At 33.6% G+C, this 24,542-nt stretch overlaps 2 protein-coding genes across 6 annotated transcripts in view; both read left to right on the top strand.

The window, feature by feature from the left end:
• The window catches only part of LOC145722335 (DENN domain-containing protein 1B-like), a 390,017-nt gene that overhangs the window by 218,713 nt on the left and 146,762 nt on the right, over positions 1–24,542 (top strand). The gene's annotated exons all lie outside the window — the stretch shown is intronic.
• The window catches only part of LOC102748450 (DENN domain-containing protein 1B), a 209,341-nt gene that overhangs the window by 78,547 nt on the left and 106,252 nt on the right, over positions 1–24,542 (top strand). For 4 of the 5 annotated variants that reach the window (XM_081824946.1, XM_081824943.1, XM_081824944.1 and 1 more), the window contains exons 4-5: positions 19,498–19,547; positions 21,499–21,618. The exons of the other annotated variant lie outside the window; for it this stretch is intronic. In XM_081824946.1, the coding sequence (XP_081681072.1) occupies positions 19,498–19,547; positions 21,499–21,618 (170 nt within the window). The remainder of the gene's footprint in view (positions 1–19,497; positions 19,548–21,498; positions 21,619–24,542) is intronic. 5 annotated transcript variants of the gene reach the window in all.

Below are 24,542 nucleotides of genomic sequence, written 5' to 3'. Positions count from 1 at the left end.
CAAGTGCTGAATAATTTTCCATTGTGTGTATGTACCACAATTTATTTATCTGTTCACCTGCTGAAGGACATCTTGGTTGCTTCCAAGTTTTGGCACTGATGAATAAAGCTGCTATAAACATCTGTGCAAGAATTTCTTTAATTTATGAGACTTTATAATCTATTTTATTGATACTCTCCAGAGTTAGGGAAACATTTCACAGTAATTCAATAAGGAAAGGCTTTCTGAATTATAGATGCAATAGATTCACAAATACCAAAAATTTGGGTGGTATTTTTAGGTATAATGTATATAGTGAACAGATAATACAGATATGTAAGAAGTTGAAAAATAGATTGTTTAAAGTAATGCTGTATTTTGCAAGGCCTTTTTGCCTTTTTAGTTATGTTCTTGGTTGTTATTTTTAGATGAAAAATTTTGCCAAATATTGAATAAATGAACTGAACCTAGGCAATTAGCATGTAGCTAAAACTATCTTGAAATTATTTATATAATACTTTTTTATTTTGCAAGGTACTGGTCTGGCAATGTAAGGTTGTAAACAAAAAGCTGTATTGTTCTTACTTTCTAGGAAGCTTATTAGGCAATGGAAGATTGGGCTGGGAATCAAAAGTGAACAAACTATCATTCTGTCTTCTACTTGACAGAAGACTAACTTGAATGTATGACTTTAAGGAAATAATTTTTTTTTCTCTGAATTTCATTTTTTCCTCTATAAATGGGGGATGCAGGAGCAAATGGTTGTTTCATGTTTTTACAGTATTCACTTCTACATATAATTCCAACAGAAGGCCAGGTGTTAATAAATGCCGTGAAAATTACTAACAATATAATGTAGGAATTCTGGGAAGGAAGACATCACACATTTAAACAAGCTTAAGAGTTGAGTCATTAGTGAAGAAGAGGAGGTAGTAAGTTTGACTAATTTTTCTTGGTGGTGGCAATATGTAGTATACTTTTGGTAGCCTCTAGGATTAAAAGGCTTAAGGGGGGAAAACCATGTTTATATAGAATAGCAAGAAGCCGCTTTAAAAGGAAAGATTGAAGACAGAAGCTAGAAGTTGATATATAGCAAGAATTAGCAGAAATGGCAAGATGACAGATGTTACCTGAGTATACACTATGCATTATTGTTTCTAATACTAGGTGAATAAAGATAAATACAAGAAGTTCCCAGCTCAGAAGGACCTCATATTCCAGTAGGGGAGACAAAATTAAATTAATCATAATACAATACTGTATGAGCTATGATACTAATGTACAGGCTTTATGGTGGTTCAGCTGAGACTGCATCACAATTCTAAGTGGAAGGTTTAGCTTTGGACAGCAATGGTAAGATGTGCTTCCCTCTTTGAGAGTGGAAGGAATGAAGAACAGATGGTAGGGGCCAGGTTGAAAAAAGACAGTATTCTAGGAAGACTCAGTTTCAGAAATGTTAAAGTCTTGATTGTCATTCCTACACTGGCATGACTTGAGAAAAAGGGGGTAATGGGATGTGAGAGAGGGAAGTTTGTCCTAGATATTTTGCATAGGTCCTGTCTACATTATTTCTTGCTTCACCAAGATTTGTTGTCAGTTGGTATATATGGAATAGTGACAGTTGATCTGGTGTGCTGGAAGAGTATGAATCTTCATTGATTATTTTGGGATTGAGGGTTATTGGAGACCAGCTTTTAGGGTACCACTGAAGAGAAAGCAGTTTACAGGTCTCTAAGCTGGCAGTAGAAGAATATTTAGGAGGAGAATGTAGTTGTAGCATTGGTCCCATGTTTTGATTACATTCTGAGATTCCTTTGAAGATGCTGGTGCTTAGGAAGAGTGCATGGTAGGTGATCTTTAAACCTTATTCCTGACCACTGAGTATTTGCCTTAATTTGGTCCTTTTGTAAAGGATAAGAGTACAAGACACTGCCGTGTGTGTGTGTGTGTGTGTGTGTGTGTATGGTGTAACTGAGTATGGCACCCTAGTGTATTGGAAGACAGAACAATGAACTTGCTTCATGATTTGACACTGAAGTAGAGTGATAGTGTGAGACTTTAGAATTTTATTTCTTGCATTAAATAGAAGGCTTTATATCACAGACCTGTACCTCTGAAACAAATAATACATTATATGTTAAAAAAAAAAAAAAAGAAGATAGTAGGAAGGGAAAAATGAAGCGGGGGAAATCGGAGGGAGAGATGAACCATGAGAGACTATGGACTCTGAGAAACAAACTGAGGGGAGGTGGGTGGGCGGATGGGTTAGCCTGGTGATGGGTATTAAAGAGGGCATATACTGAATGGAGCACTGGGTGTTATACGCAAACAATGAATCATGGAACACTACATCAAAAACTAATGATGTAATGTATGGTGATTAACATAACATAAAATAAAATTTAAAAAATAAAAAATAAAAGACTTTATATATATTTTTATAGCATAGATTGGAGTTTGAATTTGTCAGTTCTGTGCTTTGTTCCATGAAACAAGTATCCTCTGCAATGAATGACATGCTAGTTACTTTACAGGATTCATTGTAGAGATTAAGGTCTATATGAAGCACCTGGGTAGGCATTCAGCAAGTGAGAGGACATGATCAAATTTCCTTTACACCATACCCCTGGCTTTTCCCAGGTCCCATTTCTTATTTTTGTGTGTGGCATTTCTGTTTTTACTCTCCATTTCCATTCTTTTTCTTCTTTCATTGACATCCGTTGTCAATCTTAGATTGAAAATTAATTCTTCTTTGAAGGCTTCCCTGATCTCCAGTGCAACCTGTCTGTACTTCCACAGCCTCTTGAATATATTTCTGTATTCTACAGTTATATTTCCTTTTTGAATATTTCTATCTCCCCTACTCCATATGTGTGTGGGGTTTGTTTTTTTTTTTTTAAGTTTCAAGGGGCAGAACTTTCTCATTTTTCAATTCCCACATCTCACACAGAGGCTGGTACGTAATAAGATCTGAATAAATGATTTTTGAATGACTAGATGAATGAGTGAGAAGCCAAGGGAAATTGAATAAACTCGTGATAGGTTATCTTAACCTTCTTAGAAAAACAGGAACAGGATAATCTAGGAGGAGTGGATTTAAGATGGTGTGGAATATTACATTTAGAAAGATTTCAAACTGATGTTATCTAATAGGGATTCATCAAAATGTGAATGACAAGATATGGCTTAGCAGAGGGGTTATGCAACACTAAGACTGTGTTCATGAGTTCCTGACTTGTGTGTTCCTTTTCTCTTTCTTATCTTTCTATAGAAGGATAAAACAATTAAAATAAAAAAAATTAAAATTCAACATATGTTAACAAACTAGTATGCTAGGTGAGAAAAATGCATTTAGAAATGCTTTGAGAAAAGGGTACATATTACATAGTAATTTTAAATACGACAATAGTAAAAATTCCATTAATTAAGCAAATCTTTGTAGGAATTATCTGGAAACAGTTTGAATTACAGTTCTAAGAGTGAATAATAGTAAGAAAGTATGTATTATACAGTAACAGAAGAAATCTTAACCCTTCAGCTATATCTTCATAGGTCTTTTATAACTGCAGTTAGCCAGCTAGTTGGCAGATTCCAAAACAAATATACTCAACACTGTCTACAATTTTCATGTTCAATGACGTCTAGTGGTTGGTCTGAATGGTTTAGGAAGAATTGTTCTTTATTTTAAAAAAATCTTTTTACACATCCATCATTTCAAAAAACACAGGTGACCCTTGAACAACATGGGTTTGAACTGCACAGGTCCACTTTTTTGCAGATATTTTTCAGTAAATACAGTATAGTACTATAAATGTATTTCCTCTTTCTTATGTTTTTTAATAACAGTTTCTTTTCTCTAGCTTACATTATGGTAGGAATACAGTATATAATACATATGACATACAGAATATGTGTTAATTGACTGTTTATGTTATCAATAAGGCTTCCAGTCAATAGTAGGTTATTAGTAGTTAAGTTTTGGGGGTAGTCAAAAATTATATGTGGATTTTCAACTGCATGGGAGTTCAATGTGGGTCAGCTGTATTTCCTCTCTTAATGATTTTAAAAGGATTTGGTCAGAACAATATATAAAGTCTTTTATGATTTGCAATTGAGGTAGACTGGTAGCTGGACATTTTGTAACTTTGCTTCTTGCATCGGTTATAAAGAAGATGTAAATAATTTGGAAATAATCTATTACATCTTAATATATTCAAAATAAATGTTTAAATTTTGCAGATATTTAAAAAATTAGAATTTTTTTGCTTGTTTGGACTTGATTATGTCATTTTTAATGATCAGTGGATCATATCAGACACACACAAAATAATCTAATTGTATTCTGTGTTTTTGTAAATGGAAAGAATGAAATGTCTTGCACCAATTTTTGATGTGTGATGGCTAATTTTTATTTCACTGCCCCTATAAGCATGTATATTATATATAAACACATATTTCTAAGGCAAATCGATTTCTTATTTTTTAATTAAATAAAATTTTATAGAGATATGATGGTTGATATAAGAGAATTATATCATGCCTGCATACTTTTTTTCATATGTTAGTATTTTATCAGTGGTCTATCTAAATAACCCTAAAATATCAATTACTTCTTATTAATTTGTGATGTAGATACAGCATTAGCTGTCTTGTGCATTCTTGTGTCTAAAGAAGAATCAGAATAAAACATTATAAATAAGTGGCAAGCATGTGGGAAAGTACTTAAAATTAAATCTAAGAAAATCATCATAATTAGGTCTTTTTCTCTTCCCACCTTTCTTCATATAGACAAGATTGTTTCTTTTGTAGATGCAGTGTTAGAAAGCTCGAGGCAAAATGAAATCACATTATTTTACCTGCATGTTTATCTTATATTTTCCACTGTTAAAATTTTAAAATTTTATTGCAAACAGGGAAACTAATTTGGAAAAATGTGGTATTTTAGAAATTTTGGTTTATAGCTAAAATATTTATTGGGAAACAATTATGTAATCTAGCAAACTCCTATTGAAAAGAGTATTTCTGCATACATTTTAGATAATAAAATGTGAGCCCCTGAAGAAATGACCTTATTTTTCTGCTTAAAGGTGAACAAGTTTTATTTTAATGAGCTCTCAGAGATGAGGTTTTTATATTTATTTTGATGGCAGTGAAATTATTACATTCTAACTATGCAAGTGATTCAGACCAGTTCTGACACATCAGGCATTACTCAGCAGCCTACAGAAATTAAATAATAATAATAGATGATGCAGATTGAAAAAGATAAATGTGGTTTCACAAAAAATTACTTTTTATTGTGTGCAATAAACATTTGATGAAATAAATTTGGAATCAGTTCTATAAGGGGTTTTAAATCTTTGAGAGAAAACAGTTGAAATAATTTTTTCAAAGTGACATAACATAGGCTGATGAATCAGAAGTAGTTCTTGGGAAGTCAGGAGAAGAAAAAAGTATTTAAATATAAGATAGAAGCATGAAAGTCTGCCAGTTCAAATTGTTACATTTCAAATTTTCTTTATTTTTAGTTGAAAAAGAACTTAAGATTAGGTAACTATGAAACAAAACATGGAAACAAAAGTAACATTTTCAGATGTTACTTGATGGAAAAATTAAAATTCTTCAAAATTGACATAAAGTCAATATTAATTCACATAGAATATGTTATTTTGAAATAATCTTGCTTATTATAATTGTATACTGCTTTAGAGGGAAATTTCTTTTTTAGGAATTGGTATAAGTTGAGTGAGGCTTGTAGGTTACAAGAATCAGTAACTAACCATAAGTTGCCACCTTCTTTTTGTTTGGTTATTTCTATTTTTCCTCCCCATTTCAGTACATTATTAATAGATAAGCTCTTTTAAAGTAATATTGCCAGGTTGTTTACTAATGTTGAAAATGTAAGCCTAAAATACAATTGGGGAGAATAAGTAGATATAAAAACATTTTACTATTAAAATTTTGAAGTTTAAAAAATATTCTCCATTAGCTGAAAGTGTTGAACTTGATCAACATATGGTACGAGCTAGCCTCATCCCCACCCGTTCTTTTGTTATCTTGTTATTGTTGTAAGGCTTAATGACAGTTGTAAGCCATAGTTCTGGATGTGGGGGTTAGTCCACCCTGGGGAGAAGAGGAGGAAACAGCAGTGTGGATTATGGAAATATGGATTGATCTAAAAAGAGACCTCTTGTAAAAGAATGGGCTCAAAGAAAAGCTAGGAAAAACTGATGAAAAGATGATGGAATATGATGTGAAAATGATCATTTGAAATCTTTCCTTTCATTCCCAGCTGCTATGTTTTGGGGAAAAGGAATGCATTTGTATGTTAAGGGAGAGCTAAAAGAGGCCAGATGAATAGTACGATTTATTAGATATATTTTCATTTTGGGTAAGATAAATTATGTGCATTTTAATAGACTTTGCATATGTTAGACTTTTTAAATCTTAAAGATGTAATGTTAGGTATGATATTTCATAGAAATGTTTCAAGTAGTACACTTGATTAATGATTGGCCTTTAAATAGATCTGATTTCAAAAATTAACTTGATGGTTGTTAAAAATTAAGTATTTTAACTAATTGTGATGGTAAATACTACATTAAAATATTAATTATAGCTTATTCTATAAATTATTTTTCAAATACATAGTTACCAGTTTATTCATATGTATTTTTTCTAGACAAGGGATAACATTGCAGTTTATCTTGGTAAGCTGGTACTAAATGCTAACACATATTTACCCTTAGCCTATTTGACCAGAAAAGACAACAATGCAGTCTAGTGGTCATTTTGGTGAATGCAGACATGAGGTCCATGTGGTTTTAACTAGTTTCTGATGTGCTTGTGTATAGTGAAAGAAAAATTGTTGCCTGATTCTAAAGTTTGGAAAAAGTTAGATTGGGAAAAAGTTAGCATGACAGCATAGAAATAAGGCATTAGGGAGAGGAACATATTTTGAAGGAAGAATAATGTTTTCAGTTTTGGATATGCCGGCTATTCTGGTAGGGATGTCTTCTAAGTAGGAGGAAACCTCTGACTGGAGTTTAGGAGAGGATGACTTGGTTTCACATAGCTATTAAGTAGCTGACCTGGGTTCTGAACCTCTCATTTTTCTCTGGAGTGCCCAGATTTTCATCTACTGTGTCTAGCAGTGAGATTGGATTCCCCATGGAGAAGTGAAGGCTAAAGACAGAAAGAACCCTGGGACCACCAAATGGAGAAGGCTTGTAGAGAGGAAGTCGTGAAGCAGCCCGAAAAGAAATGACAAAGATGGGAGGAGAGCTAGATAAAGTGGATACAGACAGCTCAGGAAGATACTTGTAAGCAGGGGTGGTTTAGGGAGAAACCTGAGCTTCCTCAGATCATGGGGAGGATCACTTTCATCTTCTAATCCCAAGTGTCTCATGCATGGTAGATACTGAATAAGTGTATATTATATGAATAAATGAAACGTGACACATTGTAGAAAAGTCAAATATGATAAAGACTGGAAAAAAAGGCTATTGGATGAAGAAATTAGAGATCACTGGTGGCACCAAGCTGAGAAGAATCAACAACGAGAAGTGCTGGAGACTTGCTGAATTTACATCATACTTTAAAGAAAATTTTCAATGAAAGAGAACTATTTTAGGTCTACTTTTTAGCTGACCAAAGGTTGAATCTAACTTTGTGGAATTTATTTTAGTCTGCTTTTACAAATAAACCATTCCTGTTTTTATAATTATTCTTGGTCTCCACATATTCCAATACAATAATATATTGTAAGGAATATGTAGAAAGTATGAGATAATTTATTCAAGAGTTATTACTTCTTAACTGAGAGAGTTTATCAAATGACAACATGTAGTTTCTGGTTTATTGAGCAAAATCCTTTACAAGAGATTCAGGAAATTGTGTTTTCTCTTTAAGGCCATTTATGCCAAAGTGAACTAGACTAGGAGTGATCAAAACTCATTGCTATTTGGTGAGGCCTGTTTGGTGGCTTTCTGTGTGTGAAAAGAACCAGTGTTCACAGTTTAGTTTCTCATAGAAAGAGTTTTCTGCATTACAAGAACTAAAACCAAAATTGGCACCTTTACTTATAATCTCAGCAAGAGGCCAAGGATTACGTCAGCAGAGAGTGTGAACTAAATTTTTATTCCAAGAGGTGGATGTTCTATGATGGGTGAGGTAGAATAAGTTTGCAAAATAATAGCTCATGGTATTTCTATTTAGAATTTCAAGAAATATTCATTCAAAAAAAACCCACTATGACTTCAAGTTTAATTGTAGTTTGACATATTAAAAATTATAGGCATATACATTTTTTATAAAAGAAAAATCTTGGGTAATTTAAGATAACCTAAAAAATATATGTATAAAGTCAGAGCTCCAGGAGTCTTGATTTTTAGTCCTGCCTGTTGACTGTATCTGAATAAAGTTGTAATATTAATTATAAGTACTTTAGTTCTTGCTTTAGATTGAAAGGGATAAAAATGTCTAGCAAACTTCATTGAATAGAATTGCTAAAGGTATAACTGAACCCAGGGTGTTCACTATCTGAGCTAGTTTTCCGTGTCCATCTGACCATCATATACAGACAGCTTTGACCTAGCTACAGATCTTCATTCTTGAGCCTAAGATGAATAAATATTCTCTCAACCCTAACTCCCTTTGTTACTGTTAACCTTGTTTAACCTCATCCTGCTTTTGTTATTCTAGTATGACTTACTTCTTATGGTATGGTCCTTGTTCTGCCATGTGACACATGATTTTGTTTCAGATTTTAAAGAATACGCTTCAAATTTAATTACTTGATATTTTATTCTTCTGTGAGAATCAACTTAAGCCCTCATTTATAAGTCTGTTATTTGAAAGGAGTTTGGTGTTAGTTTACTGCAAATCGAATATTCTCAGTAGTAATAAACATAGGCATAAGCAGCATTTTTATTTATTTATTTATTTTTGCCTCAGAAGTTAATTTCAAGGGAATAGAACAACCTAGGGCAAGTAAGACTCACATTTGTAATTACATATTATCTCATGTTTCTCCTCGTGATTCCTTCATGTCTTGGCCCCTTTTATTTTTTTCATACACCAGGTTGAACTTTTGTTTTGAAATACTAATTATATAATTTTAACTCTTCATAAATATGGGAAATATCCACCACATAGAGACCAAATGGGCATCAAATTTAGGCATCTGCTGATTATATGTTGGAACCTTCATGAAAACAAAGTGAAAAAAACATACATAGGATAGAGAATAATGGCTAGAAGCTTTAGCCTATGGGTTTAAGTCCTGACTCTAACTTTGCGAGCTGTGTGACTTTGGACAAGTTACTTAGTCTCTTTGACTTCTTTTTGTTTTTTCCACCTGTAAAAGGAAACAAAACAGAAGTTGTTGTAAGGACTAAATGAGGTAATAGATGTAAAGTGCTTAGGTCAGAACCTGGCATAGAGTAGGCTGTTACTATTATTATTATTATTATTATTACTACTACTACTATACTTGCAGCTTGAACTCACGACCCTGAGATCAAGACCTGAGCTGAGATCAAGACTTGAGCTGAGATCAAGAGTCACACGCTTAACCAACTCAGCTACCCATGCACCCCAGCAATGATTTTATATGAAAGTAATGAAATAAGAAAACATGCACACTCATAAATCACATTTCCTTGAACTGTCTTCCAAGGCAAATTTATTCTGATGATGCTAAAAACAGTGTAATTTAATGTGAGTTCAACAAATTTTTTTCAGAGCATGAGTGATGTGCCAGGCACTGGTTAGGCATGAGAGGAACTCCAAAGTTGAATAAGCCCCAAAAGATTTTAGAGATTCATTTGTTTCCATTTATTATGCCAATTGTAACTACTAAGACTTTCTGGCTTGCAACTAACTTCATTGATCTCTGGTTACTGATGAATGACATATGTTGATTATAATATTAGAAGTGGTTAAAGACTCTATAACCTATATCTTGAAACAAATCATTAGGAGAGCAAAGACATGATATATTTTCATCATTGTATGAGAAGATTTGCTGATTTTATAACCTGGGGATATTATAATGGAGTATTTGTTGAGGGGAGTATAAAAATATGAAGAATAACATTGATCTTTCATAATGTTGGAGAATAAAACAGTCATAGCTCTTATCCGTATGTTTTCATCAGTGCCATTCCTTTTTTGTGTTTTTAAGCTCAACTCCCTCTAGAGCACCAGTTTATCCAGCTACCTCCTGATGTCTCCATCTTTACTCCCATGTATATATCTTAATTTTGTGCCCTTCTCTACATTCCTGCTGCATCTGTTTTACTTCAGGCTACCACCACTCACCTTGATTATTGCAGAAGTCTTCTGATTTCCCAGTCTTCAGTCTTGTCCTTTTTAAATTTATTCTACCTGGTATAGCCAGAGTGATCGCTCTACAATTCAAGCCCAGTTGCGGTCCTCCTTTGCTTTAAACCCTTCAAAGCTTCCCTATTTCTCTTAGATAGGGTGAACCATGATTTATTGTCCAAACTGAGATATTTATTAGGGTTTTTTTTTTTTTAATTTTATTATGTTATGTTAGTCACCATACAATACATCATTAGTTTTTGATGTGGTGATCCACGATCCATTGTTTTCGTATAACACCCAGTGCTCCATTCAGTATGTGCCCTCCTTAATACCCATCACTGGGCTAACCACTCCCCCCTCCCCCTCCCCTCTAAAACCCTGTTTGTTTCTCAGAGTCCATAGTCTTTCATGGTTCAACTCTCCCTCCAATCCCCGCCCCCCCTCATTTTTCCCTTCCTTCTCCTAGTGTCCTCCATGCTATTCCTTATGTTCCACAAATAAGTGAAACCATGTGATAATTGACTTTCTCTGCTTGACTTATTTCACTTAGCATAATCTCCTCCAGTCCAATCCATGTTGATGTAAAAGTTGGGTATTCATCCTTTCTGATGGCTGAGTAATATTCCATTGTATATATGGACCACCTTACACCAGTTAGAATGGCAAAAATGGACAGGGAAAGAAACAACAAATGTTGGAGAGGTTGTGGAGAAAGGGGAACCCTTTTACACTGTTGGTGGGAATGCAAGTTGGTACAGCCACGTTGGAAAACAGTGTGGCTGTTCCTCAAAAATTTACAAATAGAGCTACCCTATGACCCAGCAATTGCACTACTGGGTATTTACCCCAAAGACACAGATGTAGTGAAAAGAAGGGCCATATGCACCCCAATGTTCATAGCAGCAATGTCCGCAATAGCCAAACTGTGGAAAGAGCCGAGATGCCCTTCAACAGATGAATGGATAAAGAAGATGTGGTCCATATATACAATGGATTATTAGGGGGTTTTTGACCGATAATTTATATATGGTACAATGCAGGTCTCAAGTGTACAATGAAATGAGTTTTGACAGATGCATACACCTGTGTAACCCACATTCCTTTAAAGATACAGACTTTTTAGCACTCCAGGAAGTTCCTTCTTGCTGCTTTCTGGTTACTTACTGTGTCCCCTAACCCACCCCACAGCCCCAGGTTACCACTGTTCTGATTTCTTTTACAATAAATTATAACTTGGATACCTTTGAGAGTAAGAGGGGGTGCTACTGATAATTTTCTGAGAAGATACATGTGAAGTGTTGTGGGCAAACCAGGAGGAATGGTTTCCTTACTCTTTGCATCAAGTCCAAACTTCTTAGGTAGCTTTTAAAGACCTTATGTATTCAGTCCCTTGCTTATTTTCAAGCTACATTCTCTTATCATTCTTCCAAACTTTGTACTTGTTCTTTCTCATTTCCATATTTTTGTACATTTTCTTTCCTATGAGGGAATACCATTCTTATGTCTTCTCTACCTCCCTCTTCTCATGCGATAGGCTGGCCAATTTCTCATTCTCCCTTCATTTCTCTACTTAGAGAGGATTTCTTCCCTTGGGACTTCCACTACACTCTTCCAGAAGCACTGCTCCTAAATTTGGTTTACATATCTGTCTTCTAGGCTTCCTGGTATTCTTCACTTTTCCTGCCAATGCTCTTATTACATTACAATGTGATTGTCTGTGACTGCCATTCACACATTAAATATTTGGTAAATAAACATACATAAACATATTGATAACTGATATAAATAAATTCACATTGAATTTGTCAATATATGAGTACTGGTTAGACTTTATACATTTTAAATAAATGGTCTTCATTGAACAGTTTGTGTTTTATAATTGTGTACTTACAAGTTAATTCTTCCAAACAAAGCCTCCAAATAGTTAAACAGACAATCAATTGATTTTTTCCAAACTTTTAAAATATACTATAATTTGCATTTCTGCTAGATGATTTTACAGATTCCAAGGACTTTCAAGGCATAGAGAAATAGTAAATATACCATTGCTCCCAGAATATAATACTCATCTAATGGTATGTTTTTCAAGCACCTTAAAGTGTACAGTCCCTGATTTATTCTTTAAAACTAAGATTCTGTTCTTTCTTAAAAGCATCAGACAAATGACAAGATTCCCATCTGATGTATCACAAGATTCACTGTCTGGGGAAAATTAGCAGTTCAGGCATAGTTCTGAACTAGGTTCAAGGCAGGACCAGAAAAACAGGATAATTATAATTTACTGCTCTGGAACATATCATATCTGTATTTGTCATCTGTAATAGAAAAATCAGTTCTCTAATGTGTGACCTACACAGTGAATGGAGAATATGTCATGAATATCATGACAGAAGGATTATCCACACATGGCCTAGGTATGAAGAATAACAGAAAAAATATGAATCAAGAGTCTGGTAGCCTGTGACTGAGGAAAAATATAAAATAAAGATTAACAGAGAACAAAGAGAGATAACACTATTACAGGGCAGTGAGAGAAAGAGAGGATATGTTTTCTAAGGGTACATTTAACAATATCTTTGCCAAGACAGTTGAAGGAAAGGCTTCATTTGAGATTGTAGAAGAAAGCAAGGAATAGTTTTATTCTTCAAGTTGGTCAGTACCTTACCTAGAATTGGTAATTAATCTTTATTATGTGGATTGATTTAAGTACAGGAAAAAAGAATTTTATTAGGAAATTCTCCTTAAATGAAAAATGTCTGTTGGCATGATTCTTTGAAGATCGTTTTAATTCAAGTAGCCAATATGACAGCCCAAAGTAAGCTCCTACACATGTTGGATCATGAGATACACATACGGTATAACCTTGCAGGGTTAACAGAGGCTGCTCTTACTGTGTTTGGTTATATAGAAATAGTATAATGCCTTCAAATCTATATCTACATGTATATCTATATCCAATGCACCTATGTTAAATATATTAAAAATCTTCAAAGGAGGCAGATAAATTATTCAGTATAATATAATATTTTTCATCATTTTATGTCTCAGGATGCTAACATTTTGGCATAGGCCATTGAACACAGGACCTTAAATGTTTTAGTTATTCAGTAAATATTTTTTGCGTAGATAAATATCTTCATTGGAATTCATATGATGTTTGAGAATTCTTAAAACAAGTAACTAATTAATAAAAGAGCTAACAGTTGTCAGGAGGTTTTTATATGCCTGACATCGTCTAATCATTTATGTGGATTTCTCACATAATCCTCATATAAATCCCCAAATAAATCCTCAGTCCTACAACATAGATAGCAATTTTTGCCCATTTTCTGGAAGAGGTGAATGGAGCACATAGCCAATACCTTGCAGAGCCGGAATTTGAATTTTAACTGTTGACTCCAGAACACTGTGCACCTGGCCACTGTGACTTTCCATCTAATGTGTGTGTGCGTGTGTGCGTGTGTGTGTGCACATGCGTGCATGCATCTGTTTTGTAATGATCTAATCTTAAGTCTCCCTTGTTCCGAAAATCAGGAATTATATTTCCTTTATCCTACACAACATCTAGCTGCGGGGTGAGGTCATGGTAGCCTATCAGTTGACTGAGGTAAAACTTGTTTTTTTCTAAAAATTGAAGTATTTTCCTAATTATCTTCATCCTACTTATCTTAATTTAAATGATTGACATTCAATTTTAAATACTTTAGTATCTGTAAATGCAAATAAGTTTTATAGGCAATGTTCTATTTTATTATGTATTTCCTTTGATCTAGATAATATTATTAGTTAAAATAAGGTGAATAAAGCAAAGAGGTATTAGTCTGAAAGCAGTGAGAGGTTATATGGTTATTAGAAAACAAACTAGAAAACAAACTAAGTGGCTTTTTAGGATAATTGTTATTCCAATCCTTGATTAGAAGTTAAAGTTAACCTAGGGATAAAAATTTGAAGGCAGTTTTTAGTAGAATTTTGACAAAGAAACTTTGGAAACCCATTTGCATATATATGTATAATTTTCTTTCATGGCTTTTAAATGCTTCTTTTAAATTAATGAGGGAAATATACCTTGTGTTGGCCAAGCAAACCACCTATCTAATTGTGAATATTCATATTTTTTATAATGTCACTCTGCCCTGCTTTGAATCTAGGCTTTGTCATTGGCAGTAGGTTAAACTAAAGTGACTGCAGACCACAGAGGTCTCCTCATCCTTCTAAGACTGATACACAGAGAACCAAAATCCTTAAAATTTATGTTTCAACAGCACAGTTCTTTTTATAGAAGAATATATTTGCTTCTTGGCAAACAAATATAAATCTTCCAACAATAAAAATTCATTTTTAATTTTTCAAAGTGAAAAATATTTTGACCAGAGTTCACAGTCTAAATAGTTTTAGTGTCAGAAATCACAGACTTACATTACTTTCCTTAATTTAAGCAGGAATGACAAAAGAGAAGTTTATTTCTAATTGAAATAGTACATGAAAGCAAATACCAAGAGAAAAATTCCACAGTGGGCTCAGTTATTCTGACAGTTATTCCGTGGCTTTAAGGTTAAAATACATTCTCTTAATTAAAAAACAAAAAACAAAAAACTTCTTTAAAAAAATGAGAAGATGATGTCTAAAGAAGCTAGATACATCTTACCATATTAATGTAATTCTGCCTTTTAATAAAATGCCATCTGATTTAGTCACTCTATCAGGTTAGCTGTATTTCCCTTGACAATTTAATGCATCTTGCAGTGCCCCTGTGAGTTTGCTGTGCCGCCCGAAACATCTCAGTGCACACTGTGGGAATCTCAGTTCTGCACCGTGCAGTCTGCTTGTGACCAAGCAGCTTAGTGTATGTTTCTTTGAATTCATAGTATTAATTAATTTTCACATATTTGGGGAGATAATATTCAAAGTGAAGTAATCACCTTTTTAGGAATGGATGGCCTTTGTGAAAAATTAGATTAGAATTGACAAATGACCCCCTTGTTGCTACAAAATGATTCTGAAAGTGTTACTGAAAGAATAAAATGATGGATATTTGAAAACTGTTCTTATATAAATTGTGTTATATTTTTCCTGACAACTTTCTGATTAAAATTATTGTGTGGAATCTTAAGAAAGAAAATATGGTATTTCAGCTTCTTTATATAAAATTACATGCATCATGGTTAGCAGAAAATGAATAGGTTTGAATTTTGACTTTTCCTTTAACTAGTCTAAGGCTAAGCTAAGCATAGATAACCATTTCCCTTGCCAGTGATTAGTTTAGGAGTAGCTGTGACCTTCTGGGCTAATTAAATATATTGGGAAAGTCAGCTGTGGGGTCGAGGGGGCACTTCTGGGAAAAGTTTCCTCGCTGATGAAAAGAAGTAACAGAAAGAAATGGTTCTTTCACTGGACACTGCTGTGTCTTCGTGTGGTGTGCTGAACTCTGGCAGCTTATTTTGTGACCATGAGTATAGGTAGCTGAGGACAAATCCAACAAACACAGGACAGCAAAGCAGAAAGAAGGACAGAAGTTTCTGGAGTCCTCAAAGAGGATGTTGAATTAACCAATCCCTGAGCAAATCTTGTCACTTTTTGCAATGAGAGAGTAACTATTCCTGACCTATTAAGCACCCTTAATATTAGTCTTATTCCTTAATTATACAGTTAGTATATTCCTTGGTTAGTTACAGTTAGTCTTATTCCTTAAATATGGATGGTATTTGAACTGAGTCAAGACCCTTATGGGTCTATAGTGTAGGTGATGAATGTGTTTTGAAAAGCCCTCCCAAGTGATTCTTAACACCTTCTTATCTTCCTTCTAATTCTTCTGCCCTCCCATTGAGAACTTCTGGAGTGAGATAGTTATGGAATTGAATTAAGAGGACTTGATTATATATAGGAGTTAAGAAAAGGGAGGGGTCTAGACAGCTACCATGTTTTGGTTTGGGTAACTGGATAGATGGTGCTGCTGTTCCAGGTGATAAGGACTACACGTAAAAGAATTGAGGTGTCTAGGGAACATTCAGAAATTGATACTAGAGAGTAGTTAGATATATAATCCCAGAGTCAGAAATATCTTAACTATAAGACTAAGAGATTGGTAGTTGTAGTTGAAACTGTGGATGTAAACAAAATTGCCTAGGCAGATACACTTCATCAGCATGGAAGAGAGGAATATATGGAACCTTAGAGAACATTAGTGTTTCAATATAGTGTAGGGAAGAAGTAGTTTAAGAAGAGGAAAACAATTACTGGTGTCAATAATGATATGTCTCATTTCATTTGAGATTTTTCTCTGAGAAATTCTAAGACCTTTGTGGTTATTGAACTTTAATTAGGAGGTAAACTCTGCATATTTTAGTTTTTTCAAAAAGTAGATTCTTAAATGCCTTTTTCCTTCTTCTTTGATCAATTTGTAATGCTGAACAGTAGCTTCATGGGATAAAGAGTTATTAATAAACCCCTCAAACACTAGCAGTTTGCTCTCTTCTCTCTCATGAGATCAATTTGACCATAATGCTTATTAATAGAGATCTGGGATATAGTGCCAAAAAGAAAAACCCAATGTATAAATTTTCATCAGTCCTTATTTCCAGTCATTTATATGATGGTAGATGTGTTGTTTTTAGGGTATATGCGCATATATATATATATATATATATATATATATATGCCATATATATATATGTATGTGTGTTTATGTATGCCCTTTGTATTTGCTATTCATAACTGTATATTCTATTTCCTTTTGTTACTACTATTTTTAACGTTTGACGTTTTAGTCAGTGTGTTCTTTTTGTATAAAAATAAAATATTTTAGAGAATTGAGATGACTTAGAAAATTCAAATAATTTTTCTTGGCTGAGGAAATTAGGTATTTCCTGAAAACAAAAGCCTGAAGAAAACAGAAACATAACTTTTGAGGAATTTTATCTTAAAGCTTTCACATAATCTATGGATCCCCATCTAGTGTGCATGTGTGTGTGATATCAAAAACACTTTATAATGGAAGCATCAGACTTTATGAACACTTCCAATACATATAAAAGTACAATTTTCAATTAACATTATTGCTAAAAGAATAAAAAACCTTTTTTGCATGTATCTTATTCCTCCCTTCAACCTCTCTCTCTGTCTCTTTTCTTTTTTAACTTCAGTTTGAATAGCACCTGTAATTAAGGAAGAAAACCCGAGCCCTGGGAGCTAGGTAGGACTTTCAGCTATTGATCTGTGTAAACCCAGCTTATACTGTCAGGGGAGAAACAGTCAACTGCTGAGCTGCTTTGTCACTGACATAAGCTGAGAGAGGATTTTTTTGTCTATACTGTTTATACACTAGTCTATAGACCTGCTGGCTGGTTGAATTTTAAAGAGTGCGGAGGTTTAAAGACTTGTCCCCTGAGGGATGCTTCTGCCAGTTGGGAAGCGAGCTGAGGCTGTTTTGCAGAAGTGTGTGCATGTGTGTTGCTTGTGGAGAAAGGGAGGGGGAGGGTGTGAAAGATTGAGCAACTAACTGGGAAACATTCTTCTTAATTTGAGTCTTAAAACTGATGTGAAATATATTACTAATTTTGGTATATTTAGAAGTAGACAATGAGTTTTGAATACATATCTATTGTTACAAAAATTATATGAACAACTTTGCAAGGGAGGGATTTTAAAATAGTGTTCATATGTATAGTAAATATGGTAAATGGCTTCACTTTGTGTAGTACAAGATAAGGATTAGCAATGGACAAATGAACTTATTTGTAATGAACTGTTTTCAGTTTCAGTAATTTAAATTATTTCAAGTTTAGTGGCTCTTTTAATTACATTTAACAGAATTTTTCAATAGTAAAACAGCTTTTTCTAAATACGGGGTCTGTGCTCATATTTTTAAAGGTATGTGTTCATAAGCAAAGCAGGATACCTTGCCCTAAAGATAGAAGGACTGCTTTTTTGCTTTTCTTTCTGCTTCAATGTCTTAAGGCTTCCTTGAAGCTTCCTTAGGTATTGGCATTGGAATTTTATAATGTTTTTTATTAATTAATACCTTATTGCAGTCTACATTTTAAAAGAACATGATAAATTCTACTTTAAAACACTCAATACTAGGTTTCTGTAGAGGAATTAAATATGCAGGTATTAATGATTTCTCTGGATGTAAATTTTATTGGTAAAGAGGTAGTATTTTTGGTGGCGGTGACTACTGCATTAAGATATTTGCTCTTTTTTTTTTAATAGGAAACGTTCTCATAAATCTCTTTGTCTTATAAAATCACCTGACTTTGAACTTATATGATGTTATTTTCAATTCTAAAGCTTAACTTTAGAATCAGAGTTAATTTTAAGTTGTTTTTCCTATATAAAAGAATAAATCTTTTTCTATTTTTTGCCAGGTGTCTGACAGTTACTCATATTTTGTTATGATTATAACGTGTATGATTTCTAAAGGCTTTTAAAATTATTTTATAATGACTCTATAAAATCACTGCAGGTTATTTTCTATGCTTAATTAAAACACTGATTTTCATATTAGACAATCCATAAACGAAAGTGCACAGAATAGAAGCTATGTTGTTTTAAATTTAAAGGCTTATTTTTAGATACACATTTTTTTAAGGAATGTTATTTGAGATAAACTTAGTGTTGCTGTTGTTGAATTTACCAAGAGTTGAAACATATAAATGTGTTTCTTTAGCTATAGAAAGTCTTTTTTTTTTTTTTAACTGTTTTACTATGGGACATGTAGATTTGTTATACCTCTCAGTAATTCATGCCGCTGCCAACTTCATTCCCTTTTCTCTGCCTGCATTTTAATTGAAACAACATTTATATTTTTGAGCCAGGATCTGTCAGAAGTCCCTGTGGCTAGTCTGTGGTACAAGTAGCAGCAGACGTAGCTTACCCATATGGTGCAGTGCTTCTTGTAAAATCCATATGGCCTTGTTGAAGGGAATCCCAGCGGGGATGTGAAGGGTGTTAATACCCTTCAGGCCAGGCCTTTCCCTCCTGGGGCTTCCGTGGCATTGTCAGTGCAATCTGCCAAAGCACCAACTTAATTCCTTTTTAATAATCAATTATTTTAGTCTAGGAACCTGTGCTATTTTTCTTAAGGAAAAAAAACAAACTTTTTTCCCCCTAGAAAAGGTCTCAAGAAAAAGTTTTAACTGCATCTTTTAAAATATTCTAAAGCTTTTTTTTTTTTTTAATTTGCATTTGCAGGAAGTACTACAGAGTGTGCCCAAGTTCTGTTTCCCCTTTGACATTGAAAGGTACAGTATAAGCCATCATTCAAAGTAACTTCACCTCATCCCAGTGAGCACTTTAAAATTGTTTCATGTGTTTTTTAATAAAAAGAAATGTATGTTCTCTTCACTGCTTCTAGCAACAACAAAAAAAGGACCAGAGGTTTAAAATTAAATAATATTTGAAAGGAAGAAGCCTTTTTACATGATTATATCTTTTGTTTTCTCCACTGTGGCCAGTTAGGAGAAGTCTTAAGGTTCCATTACTTCCTTTTGTTCTTCAGGTACATATTGTAAGCACCTGCAGAAAAAAAAAATATTAGTATGTCCTTAATCAGAGCCTTAGAATTGTGTCTTTTAAAATTAGATGTATATATCCTGGTTTCTGTCTCACTTCACCCTAATTGAAAAGACCATCTGTGTGATATTGTAAAACTCTTGGTAGTTGTCTCCCAAGAATAGCTGTATAGAAATAGTGCAATATTATGGAAGGCTGCAGGGAAATCCTCCCAGCAGTTTTGAAAATCTCATTATGTTTGTATTTTACTGAACAAATAATGAATAGAGTATTACCTGTGTGTAGTTGGAATTTCACAGAATATATAGGCCTTTGAACATAAAAACTAATCATTTATTGTTTTTCATGTGATTTTCACACCCTGTTATCAGTTTTTTTAAGAATATGGTATGAGGGGTTTTAAAGGAAAATTTATTTTTGGAAAATACTTCGCTAAAGTAAAGATTAGTAAAAATCTGAAATTTTACAATGTTAAAGATAATGCCTTCTGAATGAGGCTAATTGATACTAGTAAGTATTGCTGATGAATGATACCCCTTGTTTTACCTCCTTCCTGGAGAATCAGCTGTGCTTGTTCAAGTTGCAATTTACAAATTACTAGCAAAGATAAAATACAGGAAGAAAGGCTTTTGAAAGTACATTGTGAACATGGGCACTGGAGGTGTTTTTGAAGTTTGAAAAAATTTTTTCAGAACTGTCCACTTAAATGTGTATTTGTGAAATATTCAGCACTTGAAATGCAGTATTTCTTGACAATTGCAAACAATTTGTAGTATTGGCACACTGGTAATAAAGCAACTACTTCTTTCTACATAATTCCTGTGGCTATTTCAGAACCAAAATTTAGGTGTCATAGATATTTTATCTTGGGACCAGGAAGCAGATGTTCAATTATGGTTGTCTAATGGCAGAATGATAGCCAGTAACAGAAGTGTGTTTATATATTTTAAATGGTGATACAGATGAAATGTAATGGTTTATATTGCACGTTACACCGCAGTGTGACGCGTACTATAATAGCATGATACTTAGGTCAACAGCTAAAATTCTTTGTAGTAAGCTTTTCTGTGGAAATTGTGTTCTTTCTTTGTGCTTGGAAATTTGTTCTCAGTACGTAGGTAGCTCTAGATGAGAAGGCTAAAAAATGCCAATAGTAATTTTTATGGTGCTTTACTGGGTGAGAATGTCAACAGAAGAAACAATTAAACAGAGGTGGTGGTGGCTGCCATTGGATGCTAAAGCAGCCTGATTTGCTGTCTAAGCAGTCTTAAAATAATATGACAAGAGAGGCTGGAGTTGAGCAGAATCAGTCATCATGTTTTGCTTCTCAGTTCAACAGTCTCAGTAATGGTATTTTCAGATTTATGAAACATTTTAGAAGTACTTCTAGGCATGTGCAGACTTACAGTGAAATACCTTATGATTCCCTACTAAGGGGTTAGTATATACTTAATTGCTCGGCCTGTAAGGGTTACAACTTAATGTGATATTTGGCTCATTATTTAGTTGTTTACACATTTCACACTCATTTTAGTTTTAGAACACAGTTCTAGATTTGAGAACCAACTGATTGAGAAGGTGAACCCAATGGCTCATGTAAATATATTCTTGCTTTGTTTTTCTTTAAGAAAATTCTCACACGAAAACACATTGAAGTTTTATAATATTGCTGTATTTTAGAGTATCTCAAAATCAAGTCGGACAGCATTTTACCTTTGTACTGACAGACATTGAAAGTAAACAGAGATTTGGATTCTGCAGACTCACATCAGGAGGCAAAATTTGCTTGTGCATCCTTAGGTGAGTATTTATAGTAAAAAAAAAATGGATGCATTAATACATTAATTGTGCCTTTCTTTTGTACTTTGTTATGCTTAGGATGCTTAAAAATATGCATATAATATTTTTTTCTTATTTGTTTTCTCTAAATCCAAGTAAATTGAAAAATAACTTTATCTTCTATATAGAGCATCAATTAGATTTAAAGATTTACCAGTAACAGTAAAACTTTTCTTGAAAGAATTGGCTCTTTTAAGATTAGTTTTTGTGGGTTTATTTTTGAAAAATTAAATATTAAGATGTGAGTTTAAATAATATATATTTCACCTATTAAACAGGATGCAAAAAAAATCAATTAAATTAATACATGCTCTTTTCTATCACTGACCCAGAACCTGGATTTTTGAAAGTGAATTACTGCTTTAAGGCAAAGGTTGTAAACTGGTGATTCTGGGCAAAAATGTTTAATAGAGATGTTTTATTTGGCCATATGGTGTTTTAAAAATGTTTGAAGATGTTTCTAACTTTATAAATTTTAGTGAAATTTTGCGTAAAATTCAAGTTTCTAATTCCTTTTGGTAAATGGGAATATTTGCTAATTCTGGTCTTGCACTTCCCAGTAGCAGCAATATGCTAGAACTAAGCAGTGGGTGTTTAGTTGTGTCATGAGTTTAGTACTTTGCCACAAGTCCTACCTGTCCCACTTCCATCGCTTACATCATTTGCCTTGATTCAATAGGTAGTTAAGATTGTGTCTTCTTTTTGTAGACCTAGGATTTGAGATGCTGGCTGTTTACAAGAAAGGATTCTGAAAGTTAGCTCCCCTTTATTATGTCTTGATGAATCAGAAATCCAGATGTATTCCATAAAAATAGGATTCTGTACTGTGATTATAATATGTATATTGGTCAAGGTAGATTCTGTGGAAATGCTTGTAGGAAAAGAAATAACATCTAATTTAATAATTAAAATGTTATAAAGAAAACTTTGGTATAAAATTGATGTTTGTTTGCTATTTAGCTACATTCATATCATTCTTTGAAGTTTAGGTTATAAATTTACCCAGAACATTTGTTAGAGTTGGAGAATTTTCTTCAACCTTTATTTAAAAGTAAATGCTTAACTGCTTTATAAGTGTAGGTAATAGAATGTGGATATTCCTCCATTCTTTCTTTAGGCAACAACTCTTTCATTTGGATAATAATTGTATTTAAAACATATGTTTTATCTGGAAGAGTATTATGCTTCAAACTATAGGTTGATTCTTATAATTTGAAGCCAGTTGATTGTGCAGTGAGAGTGGGGGTGACATGTGGAAAATGGGTAAGGAGGGCTCCTTTTATCATTGTGTTTAATGCTGAAGGTTCAAAAGCTACACTTTAAAGGGGAGTAGAACCTTATCTGCTCTGCCCAAGGCAGGTTTGTCCTAATAGAAAGACCAAAGCTGTAGGTGCTTTCTAATTTTTTTCTATCAATTTTTAAATCTTTTCATTAAAAAAGTCAAGTTTAAAGAAAAGTTTTAGGAATACTACAGTAAACTCTTGTGTATACATCACCGAGATTCACAACTGTTAACATGCTTCTTCCTCTCCTTCCTCTCTCTCTGAGTGCACACACACATACATGCAAATTTTTTGTCTTTCTTTTTCTCTTACTGTTTTTGCTGACCCAGTTGAGAATAAGTTATAGACATCAGTTTTCCGTAATATTCAAACCTGCATTTTACAACTTTACCTCACTGCCTCCAAAATGAGTTCCTGATAGTCATAATTAAAGAGGATGAAACTTTGTCTTTGTTTTGAACTTTTAAAATATTTTGAATACACTGAACCTATTAATAATTAGCAAATAGTGGGGTGCCTGGGTGGCTCAGTCCGTTAAGTGTCCAACTTTTGGGTTCAGCTCAGGTCGTGATCTTACAAGTTGTGAGATGGAGCCCCACACTGGGTTCTGCACTCAGCGTGGAGTCTGCTTGAGATTCTCTCCCCCTCCCTCTCCCTCTGCCCCTGCCATTCGTTCTCTCTCTCTCTCTCTCAAGTAAGTAAGTAAATAAATAAAATCTTAAAATTCAGCAAATAGTTACTAAATGTTCAGAATAGTCCCTATAAATGTGCTTACAGAATAAACTTTCTCAGAAATTTCTGTTTAAATTTAGGAAAGCCTATGTTACCTAAAAGTATCTACACAAAAAATGAACTGTAGCTATTTGTTAAATTCCTGAAATACTGGTATAGTGTTCATATCTCCAAACCAGGGGTCATTAATTTGTAGGAAACAGATTCTAAAACTGTTACAGTAATCAAGTTATTGTTATCAAACTTGCGTATGTGGAAGAACACCAGAGTGTTGTAGTACTCTTTGAATTAGGAAGGTTTACCTGCAGAAAATAAGGTTATGTTACATAAATGTAATAAAAAAGTAAAATCATATATGCCAATAAAGAAAACGTTTCACAATATGCATTATTGGTTATTTTATCTTTTTTAAAAAAAGATTCCTTTTCTGTTTATTTTTGTCATGTGACAGTTCTTTCTGCTAGATAAGAAATAGGTAACAAAGCTTTATGAAAAAAACAGAGGAGAATCTTAAATTGAGAAAATTCTACTCTCCAACTTATTTTTTACTAGGACATTTTTATTTATTTATTTTTTATTATGTTATGTTAATCACCATACATTACATCATTAGTTTTTGATGTAGTGTTCCATGATTCATTGTTTGCGTATAACACCCAGTGCTCCATTCAGTACGTGCCCTCTTTAATACCCATCACCAGGCTAACCCATCCCCCCACCCCCCTCCCTTCTAGAACCCTCAGTTTGTTTCTCAGAGTCCATAGTCTCTCATGGTTCGTCTCCCCCTCCGATTTCCCCCCCTTCATTTTTCCCTTCCTACTATCTTCTTCTCTCCTTTAAAGATATAATGTATTACTTGTTTCAGAGGTA

The sequence above is a fragment of the Leptonychotes weddellii genome, chromosome 6 (assembly GCF_054177405.1).
Source record: "Leptonychotes weddellii isolate Sample4059 chromosome 6, ASM5417740v2, whole genome shotgun sequence".
In the NCBI taxonomy this organism is placed as follows: Eukaryota; Metazoa; Chordata; class Mammalia; order Carnivora; family Phocidae; genus Leptonychotes; species Leptonychotes weddellii.
This window is presented reverse-complemented; position numbering and strand designations above follow the sequence as displayed.